This window comes from Pipistrellus kuhlii, unplaced genomic scaffold (genome assembly GCF_014108245.1).
Source record: "Pipistrellus kuhlii isolate mPipKuh1 unplaced genomic scaffold, mPipKuh1.p scaffold_m20_p_9, whole genome shotgun sequence".
Lineage (NCBI taxonomy): Eukaryota > Metazoa > Chordata > Mammalia > Chiroptera > Vespertilionidae > Pipistrellus > Pipistrellus kuhlii.
The window spans coordinates 7,427,545-7,443,938 of record NW_023425595.1 but is presented as its reverse complement, the minus strand read 5'-3'; the positions used below and the strand labels follow the sequence as shown (position 1 = coordinate 7,443,938).

The 16,394-nt window shown below is 45.8% G+C and overlaps 2 protein-coding genes across 2 annotated transcripts in view; both read right to left on the bottom strand.

Moving 5' to 3' along the window:
• The window catches only part of LOC118713574 (probable inactive 1-aminocyclopropane-1-carboxylate synthase-like protein 2), a 95,839-nt gene that overhangs the window by 73,581 nt on the left and 5,864 nt on the right, over positions 1-16,394 (bottom strand). The window lies entirely within an intron of this gene.
• ALKBH3 (alkB homolog 3, alpha-ketoglutarate dependent dioxygenase) overlaps positions 6,789-16,394 on the bottom strand; it is a 30,301-nt gene continuing 20,695 nt past the window's right edge. Inside the window, exons 9-10 of the mRNA XM_036428271.2 lie at positions 8,105-8,203; positions 6,789-7,148 (exon numbers count right to left, since the gene is read on the bottom strand). Coding sequence (XP_036284164.1) covers positions 7,056-7,148; positions 8,105-8,203 — 192 coding nt within the window. The 3' untranslated portion in view covers positions 6,789-7,055. The remainder of the gene's footprint in view (positions 7,149-8,104; positions 8,204-16,394) is intronic.

Here is a 16,394-nt window from a genome sequence, read left to right as displayed (position 1 = left end):
CCCTAGCCTACACCCTGACAGGACTTTGGGGAGACAAAGGGCCAGGTGTGCCCAAGAACTCACTAGCTCTCCTCTCTGCTCACCCCTCCCAACACAGGGAATACCGGGGAGCAGAGGGCCCTGGGAAGGAAGCACGTTCAGACTTCCCCCTGCCCTTTCACCTCCAGGCCAGCGGCCTTCCGTTCCTTCCCTCTGGGGAAGAGGCCAAAGGTAATGTCCGGTGGGGAGGAGGATGAAGGGAAGAACTGGGTGGTTAATCATTTGACACGTTTTCAGAGGTAACTGCAAAATTTTCTCTAATCTGTGGGGCTCCCTGCCTCTTGAACTCTCCTGCCTGAGTGGTCCCTGCAGCCCGAGTACTCCTGGGCCAGAGGTTGGGAAGCCACGCCCTTCATCCACCCATACCACCAAGATTCTTTTTTTTTTTTTTTTTTTTTACAGAGAGGAAGAGAGAGTTAGAAACATCGATGAGAGAGAAATATCGATCAGCACACCTCCTATTGGGGATGTGCCCACAACCAAGGTACATGACCTTGACCAGAATCATACTTGGGACCTTTCAATCCGCAGGCCGACGCTCTATCCACTGAGCCAAACCGGTTAGAGACCCAACAAGATTCTTTAAGTAGAAGGATCTGCCCTCAACCAGAGTTGCTGTTGGAGGGTGTGGATTCCCTTCCTAGTGGGTCTCACCCAGGCCCTGCCCATTCTCCAGGACCGATGAGGAGGGCCGAGAGGAGAGGCCTGGGGAGCACCTTCCCGGGGCAGCCTCGTGGAAGGACCAGCAGCCCTCAGCCTCCACCACCAACTGCAGCAGGAAAGGTTTTGGTCGGATCCAGTGGTGGGGCATCTGGGTCCTCAGAGGCTCTGCATGGCAGGTGACTGTCACCAACCCCCTCCACACCCTTCCTGATCACAGGGCCCTTCCTCCAGACTCCTCCCTATGGGGAGAAGCTCCCGTAAGGACCACTCTCTACCTTTGCTTCCCATGAAGAAGCTAAGAAAAACACTCCTGCCAGCCCCAGGCAACTCCAGCTGCTGTGGCCCCACTGCCTGGAGCTGGGGCTGGAGGAGGCGCAGAGGCACAGAATGCCTGCTGACTAGTAATGATGCAGGGCTCTTCCGGCCCACGCTGGGCACCGGATCTCAGGAACTGACCAGTCCTCTAGGAACCTAAGTATCATCATTCATCATAAACAAATAAACAAACAAAACCCAACCACCTCCTAGGGTTGCTTTTAAAAATGAGTCAGACAATAGACGTAACGGCCCAACAGAGTGAACTCTGTACCCCTCCTGGCTTCCTTTCAGAAAGGCAGAACCTGTGCCCCGAGGTAACAGCTCGGGGTTGGAGGCCAGGACTCTGCCTGAGCATGTCCACGTGCTGGAGGCCGTAGGAGAGGGACTTCCCCGGAGCCCAGGAAGTGTGACATCACCATTGCCCTGAGGACAGTGAGCACAGAAATAACTGTAGTGACAGTGCGTCACACAGACCTCGGCAAGCTCCAAGTTCGCTCACTTGACAAAATAATCTTTTAGGTCATGCTGGCTACAAAGCTACTACCTACTTTTCCTGTTTTCCTACCCTGCTCTTGGGCCCTGTGCCCAGCCCAGCCAGGGCCCTGTATGTGGCTGGGGAAGCTTCCGTAACTCAGCACTCACAGGCGCAGTAAAAGGCCCAGTTGGAAAGGCACCGTGAGTCAAGGTTAAGGTGACCAGATGTCCTGCTTTTTTAACAATTTGTCCCGAGTCCCTCGGTGTTTTAAAAAAGTCCCAATCGCTCTGGGACACGGGACAAATTGTTAAAAATCGGGACTGTTCCACCAAAAGCGGGACATCTGGTCACCTTTGTCAAGGTTCCACTCTAATACACAAACATCAAAGCAATTCCGCCCGCCCCCCTCCCCAACCCCAGGAACAGAAATCATCACATCTAAAAATGGGTTCCAGCAGCACAAACCTGACAGGGGCTTCCTGTGGGGGTTCCTAACAGAGAAACCAGGAGGGAGAAGGGGACAGCTGTAGACTAGGTCCCCGCGAGGAGGTATGGGGGGGAACCATGTATAAGTAAAGATTTAAACAAACATAATGCGTTGCTATGAAAACATTTGTCTTTTTCCAAGGCATTGTTAAGAGAAATAATCAAGAATTCAGATTCAGCCTTAGCTGGTGTGACTCCACGGATAGAGCATCGGCCTGCAGACCGAAGGGTCCCAGGTTCAATCCTGGTCAAGGGCACGTAGAGGTTGCAGGCTCCTCCCCAGCCCAGGGCCTGGTCAAGACATGTGCAAGGGACAACCTACCAATGTGTTTCTCTCACATGGATATTTTTCTCTTTGTCTTCCCCTCTCAAAATCAATGGAAAAATATCCTCAGGTGAGGATTAAAAGAAAAAAAAAGATTTCAGATTCAACACTACAAGTGTTTATTTCCAGAAAAGGCAAAGCGAGTCTAAGATATTTTGCAGCCAAATAGAAGCCACCAGAACTCGAGGAGATATTCCCTGCAGGGCAGGGACCCATCATGTCAGGCTTCCTCTCAAGCCCTCCAGCAGGAGCATTCTGCTCATCATGCGCTCACTCAGCTCTTCTGGGGTTGCTGTGACACAAGAGAAGGTGCCAGCTGCTGACCAGGTCCAGACAGACCTGCACACACCAGAGCAGGGTCACATCATCCTGGAGGCTTCAGTAGGAGGGTGTGTCATGAGGACATGCCAGATTTACGAGCTGTGTCCCACACTTACTGGGAATCCCGAGGCTGCCTGAGCCAGTGGGCCCTATTTCCATACTGCGCATATGCTCTGATGCCAGGCACACATTGTTCTGACCTGCGCTTTGAGGCAAGCGTTTCTCTGGGCTGTCTGCTGACTGGCACTGCGAAATGTTGTGAAGGGCCTGATGCTGAGTCTGGGCATCATTCACAGTCTCCAAATGTACTCACAGGTAAGAATGGTGAGGACCACGCACCTACCTCTGAAAGTCTCTTAGACATGGTCAGGAAACACTGCCAGGAAGGTTGGATGAGGACTTGTCTCCCTTGCCAGAAACTGGATTCTTTCCCCCCAAATGAGCTTCCCCAGTAAAATGGCCAATGACTAATCCATGTGGCACATGGTGTCTGACGAGGAGATGCCAAGTTGAACGGGAGGAGTTACAGATGCTGCCCTGATGCCCAGGAAAGCCAGGGCACAAACAAGGTGGCCTGGTCGCCAGCTCTTCCAGCAGCAATGGGGCTGCTGGGCCACCAGTCTTGCCAGCAGGCATGGGGTGATTGGGTTACCAGTTCTGCATGAGCAAGCCCTGAGCTCAGGGCCCGGGGATGCTGAGCAGAGCACTCTGCCTACATTCAGAAAGGCAGAGGTAGCAGCACAGTTTAGGGACTGGTGTGTGCTTTGAATTCTGGTTCCGCCATTTCTAAGTCCTGTTAAATTTTTTAGGCTCTTGGAGACTCAGCTTCTTGGTGTCTGTCATGGAAACAGCATCTTTCTCGCAGGACTATGAAGACTGGGGACTCTGTATAAAACACTCCTAGGACAGTGTATGGAAGGATATTAAAGCTCAAATAAAGGGCAGCTAAAAAACGAAACCTGTGTTTTCCACATGCTATTGCCATCATATTTGCTTCCTCTGCTTCACCAGGAATGTCAGTAAACAGCTTCATTCCTAATCCCAGGGAAGACCTACCACCAGCAAAGCCAAGCAGTGGGCGGTGTAGTCACTGAGCAGGGCTGCCCCCACTAGGGTCTGGAATTCCTGTCTCATCCTAAACCCTATCCTATGACTCCATGGTGAGTCCCTCCTGCACATTTCAGGAGGGACACTATTTTCGTGGCGGGAAAATGGCGGTTCTGGCACTGGGCAGCAGGAAACAAGACCTCAGGCGGCTCTCAGCTGAAGAAAGCCAGCACTTGCCTCGCTGGCAGACGGAGCTGCGATGAGTGACGAGGCTGACGCAGGAAAGGTCAGGCCCTACATTAGGAGGGATGCTGTAAGACCCGGGACCATCTGCCAGTCCCTTCATGTCTGGGAATGGAAGAGGAATTTCCCCGTGTCAGGTGTCAAACTCAGAACAGAAGCTGGCCACACCACCCTATCCAGCTTCTGTTTGTTTTAACAGGAGGAAAGCTGGGGATTAAAGAGAGGCTTTGTTTTTATGGTGATTTGTACCTCCCTCACAGGAAGGCTTAGTATGACGGTCAGATTTTAAGAAGCATTTAGAATTTCTCAGAGAAAGGAGCTATACTCAGGTAACAGCATTAACAGAAAAGGTGGAGGGACTCCAATGCAAGCCAAGAGCTTGTAGGACAGCCTATCAGAGCAGAGCCTGGTCAGGCATGGTGCTACACCGGAGCTCAATGAAGAGCCCGCCTAGCCTCTAGCACTTTGCCGACATCCCCCCCCCCCTCCCGCCACCCCCACCCCCCGATCTTGGGACCATCAGCCTTACAGCACCGGGATGGAAACAAGACCAAAAGGAAGGAGCGTCTGTAAATTTTCCCCATGGGCAGCTAGGGAAACTCTAATGCTCCTGCCCTTTTCCCATCCATTTTCTTTTTCTTATCTTGCTTTGGAATTAATCTGGCACACTGCCTAACTCAAGAGGTCAAGATCACATGGTTTTATGATGCAATGGGGCAGCCACGTTTTTGTGTTTGGGAACTTTGGTGACATCATGGACTAGCCTTGAATCTTGGGAACTTGGGTCTAAGGGAACACTGAGTCAGAAGGCAGCCTTAGTCACAGGCCCCTGGAATCTCAATGGAGAGAACCATTAGGTAACCAAATCTGTTCTCTGCAGGGCTGCTCCAGCTTCTGTCTGGTTTGGGTTTAAATGACTCAAGTCATTCTCCAGGGGAAACTAATTTATGTGGAACAGCTGCCACTAGCAGAACATTTGCTGCTTTTGAGCCCAAATTTCTCATGACACCAAGCAAGTATTCCTCCCTTTGAGGGGACAGTTTTCTCTTGTATTACAAGTAGTCCAGGAATAGAGAACCCAGAAATCACCCCAAACCACTATGCTCAATTAATATTTGACAAAGGAGGCATGAAAATACAATGGAGTCAAGACAGCCTCTTCAATAAATGGCGTTGGGAAAATTGGACAGATACATGCAAAAAAAAAAAAAAAAAGAAGCTAGACTACCAACTTTCACCATGCACAAAAATAAACTCAAAATGGATAAAGGACTTAAGACAGGAAACCATAAAAATACTGGAAGAATCCACAAGCAGAAAAATCTCAGACATATGCCAAAGCAATTTCTTCACTGATACTGCTCCTAGGGCAATGGAAACTATAATAAAGAGAAAAAAAACAAATGGGACTACATCAAAATAAAAAGCTTTTGCACAGCAAAAGAAACCATCAACAAAACAACAAGAAAGCCCACTACATGGGAGAACATATTTGCCAATGTTATCACCGATAAGGGTTTAATCTCCAACATTTATAGAGAACTCATACAACTTAACAAAAGGAAGATAACCCAATCAAAAAATGGACAATGCATCTAAATAGATACCTTTCAAAAGAAGACAGAAGGAAGGCCAAGAGGCATATGAAAACATGTCACTAATCATCTGAGATGCAAATCAAAACAACATGCAGTACTATCTCACACCTCTCAGAATGGCAATCATCAACAAATCAACAAATGACAAGTGCTGGTGAGAATGTGGAGAAAAAGGAACCCTCATGCATTGCTGGTGGGAATGCAAATTGGTGCAACCACTGTAGAGAACAGTATGGAGCTTCCTCAAAAAACTAAAAATGGAACTCCCATTGATCCAGTGATCCCACTTCTAGGAATATATCCCAAGAAACTAGAAACACCAACCAGAAAGGATATACGGTATGTACCCCTATGTTCATAGCAGCATAATTTACAATAGCTAAGATTTGGAAACAGCCTAAGTGCCATCTGCAGATGAGTGGATTGAAAAACTGTGGTAATCTACACAATGGAATACTACTCTGCGGTAAAAAGGAAAGATCTCCTACTATTTGCAACAACATGGATGGAACTGGAGAGCATTATGCTAAATGAAATAAGCCAGTCAAAGAAAGATAAATATCACATGATCTCACTAATTTGTGGATTATAATGAACAACATAAACTGATGAACAAAAACAGATCCAGAGACAGAGAAACATCAATCAGACCATCACACCTTAGAAGGAAGGTGGGGGGGAGGGGGCGGTAATGGGGAGAGATCAACCAAAGGACTTGTGTGCATGCATATAGGCCTAACCAATGGACACAGACACCAGGGGGGTGAGGGCATGAGTGAGGGGTGCTTGTGTGTGCGTGGAGAGTTAAGGGGAGGATAAGGACACATATGTAATAACTTAATCAATAAAGAAAATTAAAACAAAAAAAACACAAGTAGTCCAGGTGGTGGCTTGAAGATGGCAGCCTGGCTAACACTGCCTTCACCTTTATTCCCGGCCGTAACCTGTCTCGTAACCTGTCTGGGGTGTCCCGGGAGGACTGGCAGTTAAATACAGTGCTCCCAGAACTTGCAGCTTTCCATTACAATAGCACACGCGCCACACCGCTAAGGAGTCAAGGCCGACTTCAGCAAAGCTCTGTGAACCACGTCTGTTTGGGTTTCCGCAGCTGTCTGCCTACGAACGGCTCCAGAGTCCCTGACGCACATTTGTTATCTCCACTAAATTTAGTCACGGGGAGCAAACACGTGTGCATTTACACCAGCGCAAAGGCCATTCGGATTTCTTCAAACGGAGCGAGGGAGGGCAGGAGAAAGACTGTTTATGGCCAGAATCATCTGTGAGCGTAGCTGTAGGGGTTTTTAATTTGCCTAAACAAAATATGTGCTTTCAAGATGTGATTAGGGATTACTGTTCCCACGTAAACATATTATGGATGTGAGCTGTTGGCTGGTAGATAACAGGGCCCTGAGCTGGGAAGTCAGTCTACCCTTGTCTTCCAAACAGCCATCCGGGGAGCTCAGCTGGACCAGCCTCTCGAAGTTTCTTCACAGTGGAAGGGTTGCTCAGTGTCGGCACGGCTTCTCTCAAAGATTTCACATCACTGCTGCGCCCCTCTCGGGTCTGGATGGACTGTCCGAAAGGTCAGGTTTATTCTCTGTGCTCTAGAGTGGTACTCTTTGGGTACCCGATGCTAAATGGAAATAGAAATAATTTTGACATAAACACACACACATTTTTGTTTCAAAGCCATCTGAAGCTTATTTATGAGCACATACACACATTTCAATTTTATGCGCCCTTAAATGAGCAGCGTTAGATTAGAGCCTTGTGGAGTAAGGTCTCCTTCTCTGAAACAAACCCCACCCCCACTACGAGATGCCAGCACCCTCACAGTGCAATGGTTTTGTCTTTTCTAATACTTGTTCTTCCTCTCAGCCTCCTCCCATGTTTCGGAATCTCATAAGATAACAAATAAATGGTTGAGACCAAAGAAAGATGTGGGATTCTGCTCTTATGCTAAGTGTTCTCACATTCATTTGCACAACATGAAAATGACCTGACTGCTAGTGTGCTTAGTGGTTGAGCGTTGTCTATGCACCAGGTCTCCAGTTCATTTTCGGGTTAGGGTACATGCCTGAGTTGCAGGCTCAATCCCCAGTAAGATGCGTGCAGGAGGCAGCAGACGGATGTTTATCTCTCATCAATGTTTCTCTCTCTCCCTCCCTCCCTCTCCCTTACTTTCCTTAAAATCAAGAAAGACAATTTTGTTTTGTTTTTAAATGACCTCCCCTTAAGATGGCCTGGCCTAAGCTGTGGACCTACAGAGCTCCACATGCCGGTCACTAGATATCTGAAGCTGCTTCAATTTATTTACATTAAAGCTCAGTTCTTCCGCATACTAGCCATATTTCAGGAGACCCACAGTCACATGTGTCCAGTGGCCGGAACACTGGGCTGCACAGACATGGGATAGTCCCCTTCCTGCAGAAGGTTCTCTGAGGTCCGATTTGACTATCAGTAGCATCAAAACTCCTGGTCAATTATAAAAGCAACTTGCTCTGCACCATGTTTACAGAAACAGATTATTATAAGCCAGGCAGGACGCTGCCTCCACATGCACGATCCAGGTTACTTGGATGTTCTCACCTGCCAGTCAGCTTGCGTAGCTCCTTCCATGATTAGCAAGGTCCCGTGATCCAAGGGTATCTTCACTCTTTCCACATATGTGTAGTCTCCATTCTCTTCCTAGAAAACAGCATTCATCGCGCTGAAGTTTGTGCTTGTGTGATCAAGATGCAACAGAGCACAATTCTGGTCAAAGAAACGGGGCCTCCCCAGTCAGACTGCAGGGGCCAGTCAACGGCTGTCACTTGACAGCAGCTTGGCCTTAGGCCAGGCATTTCCCCTCTCTGTACTGTGGGGTAGTAACAGCACCTACCACATCAGTTACAGGGCCGTCGGGAGCCTCTATTGATGCAGTGTATGGCAATCACCTGGAGACCAGCACAAAGCGAGTCATCGTAAGTGCCAGCGATTGTTATTAGTATCAGCATCCAAAACGCAGAAGAGCCCATTCTGGCCCATGAAGGAATTAAAATTCATCTATCCAAGAACTCTATGTCTGCTTTATGCTGTGAGCTGTGTTCATTGTAGCGTGGGAGAATGGGTTTCTAAACAAGACACGGTATGATGAGTTCTGATCATCGTCCACAATTTATGCTAATTCACTAATCAGTACCTATGTTAAAACTAGTCCTGCGGTGTTTTGGTGACATATTCCTGTTTCTTTCCAGAACAGTCAACAGTGAGATTTTCTCAGAGAAGGGAGCTCTGGCTTGACCAGAAAGCATAGCACACTGAGCCTTGCTGTTTAGGCCTTGGGAAGTGGACCACAATTCCTGAACACTTGGGACACAGAGGCCTGGTATTTCACATGGCCCTATCTTCCAGAAAGCTCAGGCACGGCCGGTGCTGTAATGAAGCTTCACGGCCCAGCCTGCAAAGCAGCTGACAGGTGGTGTTGCTCCTCCCGCACAGCTGCTGGGGTGCATTACACAACTCCCCTGCTCACAGAGTTGAGACTGGGACAGACCCGCGCTTCCTGATTTCTTCATCTCTTTTCTGAGCAGATCCACCCATTCCTCTGCTTCACTGGTGCACGGGACTACCTCTGGGTTAGTGCAGGATTGATTTAGCTGCAATACCGTGTTTATGCTTATTATTGCAGGGGTGCTTCTGAGAACATAACAGTTTACAATGACTTCCCTCAGGAAAATCAGAATCAAAACAATAATGAATTAGAATAAACAGTCTAAGTTCCAGGCCCCAATCCTGGCGAAGACTGCAAGCAAACTCATAATTTTTACAGGCAGAATATAAGAAACAATGTTCGAAATAGCTTTCTTTCGGTGACTGATTTTAATGGTGTCTGCCACCTCTTTTCTATGCACCAAAACATTTACCTCTGACCCCCCTCGGCCAACCAGAGAACAGTAGGAAGGTGACCTTGTCCTTCTCAGAAAAGCAAAAGGTTGCTCTCTGAAATAAGTGTTCCAGATGCAGGACATGATGTTTTACTGGAGAGAGTTTGTGGTCCATGAGATTAGAAGGCCCGAGGTTCTGTGACTTAGGCTGGAGAGTCAGTGACCAGACCAAGGCTTGCACAGCGAGAGGCAGACCTGCAGCCCTCTTCATAATCTGGGAGGTCACGGGTCTTAATCTACCAAGCACAGACACGAGGACAGAGAGGGAAATGAAGCAGAGAGGAAAGACGCTCAACCACAACATGAAGACAGTCCTGAGATGAAGATCTTGTAGGACATTTAAAACAATAAAGAAAGGAGGGGGTGCCAGGCCAGTGGAAGGGAGGAGGTGAGCACTGTAATTCTACCTGGAAACATGAAGCAGGAATAGGCCTCGCAAGTGAAAGAGAATTCCAACTGTAAGAGGGAAATACCAGCACTAATGGAAAGTGATGTTCAATTGATCTACAATACATTTCCCTTAATGCCCCTAAGATCTGAACTTTCCAAATGAGAGAAGGCCTCAAGGTTGGTTTGAATAAATTTCATCCAATATAACTATTAGTTGGACCAAAAGTGGAAGGGGGTGAGTCTGCACTTGGGAGAGAGCTATTCTAATCAGTCCCCATAGGAAACAGCAACACACTGAGCACCTACCATGAAAGGTGACACCAATACCGCGGGGTTTGTTATTTGTTCCTTCCAATATCCCTGGCTTAGAAGATGCGTTCCCAATTTGCAGGAGATAGAAAAGGGGGCAAAGGATTCTACCAGGGCAACACGGAGCTCACAAATGCTTCCCTCTCCTACGAATCAGTGGCAACAGACTGCTGTGTCACCGATGAACTTAACCAAGAAGCACTTTCCACTTAGGAAGCACATAAAAGGCCAGAGGAGCCCATGTGGCTATGCCGAAGGCTGAGCTGATAAATGGATAAGAGCCGTAGAGGAAGTACAAGCCAGTGAGAGGGGCACATTCACATGTAATTAAGCATGGTTACGTTACCAAAACACATCTCTGTAACCCTTTCAATTTTGCCAGGTCTTTCTTAAAACAAAACAAAACAAAACAAAAACAAAACACAGCCCTAAAAAACCATGGCTTAGGATAAAATTTTCCATCCTGATCCTAGCTAAAAGAAGCTTTTAGAGCCACAATCTGTCTACAGGGTAGGCTTTATTGATCTTGGTCTGGGTTTTCTACACGCATGAAACCTCACAATTTGATGGAAAAGGAAAAATATCTCACTAATAAAAAAGAAAGATGTAAATTGACCATACCTTCACTAAACCCACCAGCCAATCAGGAGTGAGTATGCAAATTAACCCAACAAAGACTGTGGGCTAATTTGCATAAACAGGCACTGAGCGGCCTGAGCAGGATACAGAGGTTCTGCACCACTCCAGCTGCTCTGGGCCTCTGGGCAGTGTGGGAAGGCAGAAAGGCGGCTCTGGGCCAAAGCAAAGGCAGTGCCAGCAGCCAGGGGAAGGAAGGCCCATTCTTGCATGAGTCTTCGTGCATCGGGCCTCTAGTATATTTTATATTAGTGGAGATCAACATTCTCCCTCCTTCCCAACCACAGCCAGTTCATTTGAATATTGAAGCATAATTTCCAAAGAACAGTAGGGCTTCCCAAAGTTCCACAACTCTCATGTGCACCTCACCAAGATATGAGCTTTTTCAATTTCCTTTGGAAAAATGCTATTTAGGAAAAAATGTCTGGATATATTTATTATGTCATTACTAACCACCCAACAGACAGGATATCTACATATCATTTCTTCATTGGAATGGTAATTTCACACTGTATGAGCTCTGTGTCAATTTTTTCACATAATTATCCCTTCCTTGTTCTAAAAAAGTGTATTATCGATAGAAATTACAACCAACCATCAATGCCTGAAAAAATCACCGTTGGCCTAGAGTTTCTTCCTGCTATAAAATTAACATAAGCTTACCAAAGTAAATGACACACTTTTAATTTACCTGTTCAATGTCAGCCTTCCTACTCCGATAAATCCATGAGGGGAGGCCTGTGTTGTCTTGCCTTTCAAAATATGCTCACTGCCAATCATCACATACATCAACAAGTAAGTGCTGAATGACTGAGGAAAGCACCAAGTAATATATAAATCACCTTTAATCCTACCATCCAAAATTCATACAACACAAGTCTATAGATTATTCTACATTGTTCCACAACTGTGTACTCTACATGTTAACACTATATTGTGAGCATCTTCCTATGTCTTAAATATACGTATTTCAAAAATATGGCCATATGATATTCCTTTTTCTGAACATACCTTTCCTTCTTTAATCTCACAAATATATTTCACCACCTGTTTATGTTAGGCACTGGGCTTATGGTAAGGATAGAGCAGTGAGGTACACATGTTTGGAGACTGAGCTTTTCATATACAAGTACTGCTAAAAAGAAAAGAGAAAGAAAAAACTACTGCAAAACATTTCTGAATCTATTTCTAGTATATATTCTTAAAAATGGAATTGCTGGATCAAAGGACATGAACTTGAAGCAGTTTGAATTATACCACCAGACTGTCTTCTTAAGAAGGTTGTGGCAATGAACTATTCTATCAAGGAAGTATGATAGTGTCTGTCTTCTGGCTATATCACTAATACTGAACACTATCAACTGTCCATGATGAAAAAAAGTAGGGAGAAATGGCAACTTATTCTTCAGAGCCCTTTAATTAATAACCCAGTTCAACAATTTCTCACATGCCTATTTGCTGTTTGCACTTGGCTGTGAACTCTCAGCTCATGTTTTTGTCCATTGTTCCACAAGATGTCAACATTTTTCTTATTGATCTGCAAGCACAGATAGTAAGATGTTTTGACTTTGTCTGTCATACTTTCTCATTTGCTATTTGCCTTCTGTTTTATCATATTTAACACAGAGTAGCCCCAAAACTTTGTGTCCACTCTAATGATCTTTCTTTGGCTCTCCTCCACAGATTTTGTGCTTAGAAAGTATTTTCCTATCATGAGGAAAGTTAAATATACAACTGCGTTTCCTTTTAGTTTAGAAAAAAAAAAAAAAAAAAAAAGAGGGAGTTTATATCTTTTAGATTTAACTCTTTAATTCACTTGGGGTTTTTTTTTTTCTCTCAGCTTCTTTTTATAACAATTTCCAGGTACTTAAACCAAGTACTTTTTGGACAGAATTAACTGTGGTGTGTGCTGCTCATGTGCCAGGCATATTAATATACTATTAATACATTATTTCTAATCCTCACTACAGTCCTCTAAGGGAGGTTATAGTATCCATTTTTCTTAAGCCAAGGGAGCTGGAGGGAAAGTACATTTCTAAGGCAGGAAGTGGGCAGGGCTAGAATTCAAGCTTATATTTGCCTAGTTCTAAAGCCTCTATGCTTTCCACTATCCTGTGCTCTCCAAGGTGACCTTTGTTCCTTCTGAAATCCTGTAATATTTCCTGTCCCGTCCTAATTATGTGGCATCCTGACTGTACTGTAAAGGTCACTAACACCAGCAAGTAGCATAAACGGGGGGGGGGGGGGGGGGGGGGGGGGGGAGACACAGGGCCAGAGTGTAACATAGCGGAGAGTGGGGACCATGGAGAATCAGAGCATGGGGCCTGCACTGGGGTGGCTGCTCTGCAGAGCCAGCTCACTGTTCCCCCATGTTGCCTAATCTTGACAGCTGATAAGTAAAATTTTTATATAAAAGCTCATGAGTTATCATTTTGGCAACTAATGCAGTTTCTTTAAAAATACTGGGTAGTATAAACAAAACAAGTCTGCGGACCAGATTCAGCTCCAGAGCTGCCCAGCTGTGCTGCCGATGGACCCATCACATGACTCCTCCTCTTAGGCCCATGTCCCATCATCCTGCCTGGCCGGTAAGCTCCTAAGCAAGGCCATCATCTGCCGAGCTTCTTGATGCCCCTTTGCTATTCCACACAGTAGTGCCTGATAGGAAGCTCAGGACACACACACTACTTCATCTCCAAGAGTCCTATTCTTAACCTCAGGTACATCAACTCAAGCAGAAAAGGATGTTGAAAAGACACAGGAACACACACACACACACACACACACACACACACACGTATTACTAAATGCTGGGGTCATAATAATGAATAGGACAGAAATGGACACCTTGGCCATATGGCGTTTGCAATCTATTGCCAGTTTATAATCTCTTAAAAAGAACGTAGGCAAAGATAGCAGACTCAAAGATAATCTTAAACATCCAAATTTAGGGGTTGAGGCAAAAGAAGATACCTCAAAGGAGATAGAGAAGTAGCAATGAGAAAAGAATGAGAATAACAAAGATAATATAGTATTTCAGAAGCCAAAAGGAGAAAGGAAAAGAAGCTAATAGATGGCTGAGTTTCAAGCAGAGAGGTGATGGATATTAGTGAGGAACATTACAAGGAAGAAGAGAATAATGACGGAGAAGAGGCCAATGTGTTTGCTCTTTATGTCAGTGGTGTTTATATAGCATAGTGGTGGGGATGTATCTAGGCAGCAGGTGTTTCCAGAGTGAGGTAAGTTGTGAGAAAAGGGAAACTGCAGATATAGACAACTTATTACAGAATTTGTGCTTCTAAACCAAGAAAAAAAAGCAAGATGTCAGTGAGAATGTCTGCAGCGTCAAGCCAAGTGTTTCCTGAAGATGACAATAGATACAATAGGGGCTTCCCTGACTCTATGGTCCAGGATCAGACACATGTGGAGTTGCTTGAGAGGTATGGCCCAGGCTTTTCTTGCGGAGTGAAATACTTCAAAATCTAAATGTTAGCTTGTGTTCCAGCTGCTTAACCTGCTGAGGGCCAACTGTCCCTTCACCTGCCCTAGCTCCCAACTTACGCCTATGCCAAAATCATTTTTCGCCTCTCCCTTCCCCCTGCTAATTGTGGTGTTACTTGGGCCTTGAGAACCCTGCTGGCTTCTAGGCTGCTTCCTGGATCATCTGGATCATCTACTCCAGAAGCTATATTTAGACTGTAATGTTGTTTCTACAACGCCAACACAGGAGCACAGCTGGACGTCTTGTCCACAGTGGTAATATATTTTTTAAATCTGACAAAAACAAGCATATTAGCTATGAAAATTATGGAAAGACAACAGAGCTAGGACCCTGCAAAGCCATCTGTACAGTGTTCTGCTGACTCAAACCATACTTTAAATGACATCCTCGGTATCGATCTGAAATACATTAATTTCAAAACAGAAGCAGCTGTTTCTGAAATTAGAACTGCTCAATTACGACTAGCTGGAAAAACATAGATTTGAAGTCCCTGGGGTTATCTGTTCGAAAGGTTTTAAACCCACTTGCCAAAACAAATCTTTGGGTTTTTGCCAAACTCTTTCTTGATTTTTTAAAAATATATATTTTAATTTATTTCAGAAAGAAAGAGAGAGGGAGCGAGAGATAAGGAACATCAATGATGAGAGAGAATCATTGATTGGCTGCCTCTTGCACCCTTCTTCACTGGGGACTGGGCCCACAACCCGGGGCATGTGCCCCTAACCAGAATCAAACCCAGGACCCTTCAGTCCACAAGCTGATGCTATACCCACTGAGCCAAACTAGCTAGGGCATCTCTTTCCTGACTTTTGACACTGATCTGGAATGGAGGGCTCTGGTGCAGTGAGAATACTAGGCACAAGGAGTAGCACATGCACTCAATCATCCTACCCTGGCACACGGTGATCTGCGCCTCATCAGTGCCGCACTCACTTCTGGAAGAGGACTTGCGAGGTCGGGGCAATTATTCACGGCAGAGGCTCTCTCTGCAGGCATCCAGAACCTAGCAGTGCCCATAAGACTAGTACGGGGATTCCCGTCTTTCCTTCCGGACCAGACAGGTTAAAGGCAAATGCAGCTGCATCTGACATACTTGCTGAGAGTGTTTGCTATTCAGATTTGTTGTTGATATAGTACTGGGGTAGGACAGGGACAAGAAGTTACTAAATTTAAGCAAAAGCAAAATTCTTTACACTTACTGTCACAGTCAGTTCAGCTACACAAAGGTGCATTTGAAATCAGAGGGGTTCGTGCGATGAAGATTCCATTCTTGGTAATATAATATTTCCAAGAAATGCACCTTAAAGGAGCTGTTATCTCAAAAGAGCTTTCACCTCAAACTTTTGCACCAAAAACAAATGCTCTCTTTTCCTCTAAGATTTTATGAAAGCATGTTCCACCATTCTTGAAATCCAGCTGATTCCAGTCCCCAGCAAAAGCGCAAACTTCTCCAGTTATCTGTTAACAGCGGGACATTCAGCCCCAAACCATTCCTGGACACGGCCTGAACAGACATAATCCCACCCCACCCTCTCCTTCCTGCACCTTCCACTGTGTCTTTTGAAATTCCCATTCAGTGATAAGCAAATACCCCTACATCCTCTCAACCATGTGTGCTCTGCAGAGTCCCTCTACATTTCTTTTTCCCAACTGAAACCTAGCTCTCACCAGAAGATTCCAAATTCCCTGAAGCTTACTCACGTGGAAGGTGACTCTGTCTCTCCCGTCTAGTAGAGCTCAGGAACAGGTGACAGACCTTTGGACTTTCAGACCATTATTCCCATGCCTCTCTTACAACACCCTCTCTTAACAACACCTTGCTCCTTTGAGTTCATCCACATGTCCCTCCTTCTCTGCCTCAATCCCACACATATACAAGGTCTAACAACCGCCTGACGGGTCTACTGGCTTCTATTCTTGCTCCTTTCTAGCCCAGGCTTTCCACATTAGCAACAGACCCTGTAAAATTGTCAGAGCATGTTGCTCTTCTGCTTAATGGCTTCTTGATGTGCTTAAAAGAAAATCCACTCCTTCTCAAGGTTCATGAGTCTCTGCGTGGTCTGGCCCTGCCCACTTGCCCCATCCAGTTACCCACTACTCTCATGTGCTCACTTCT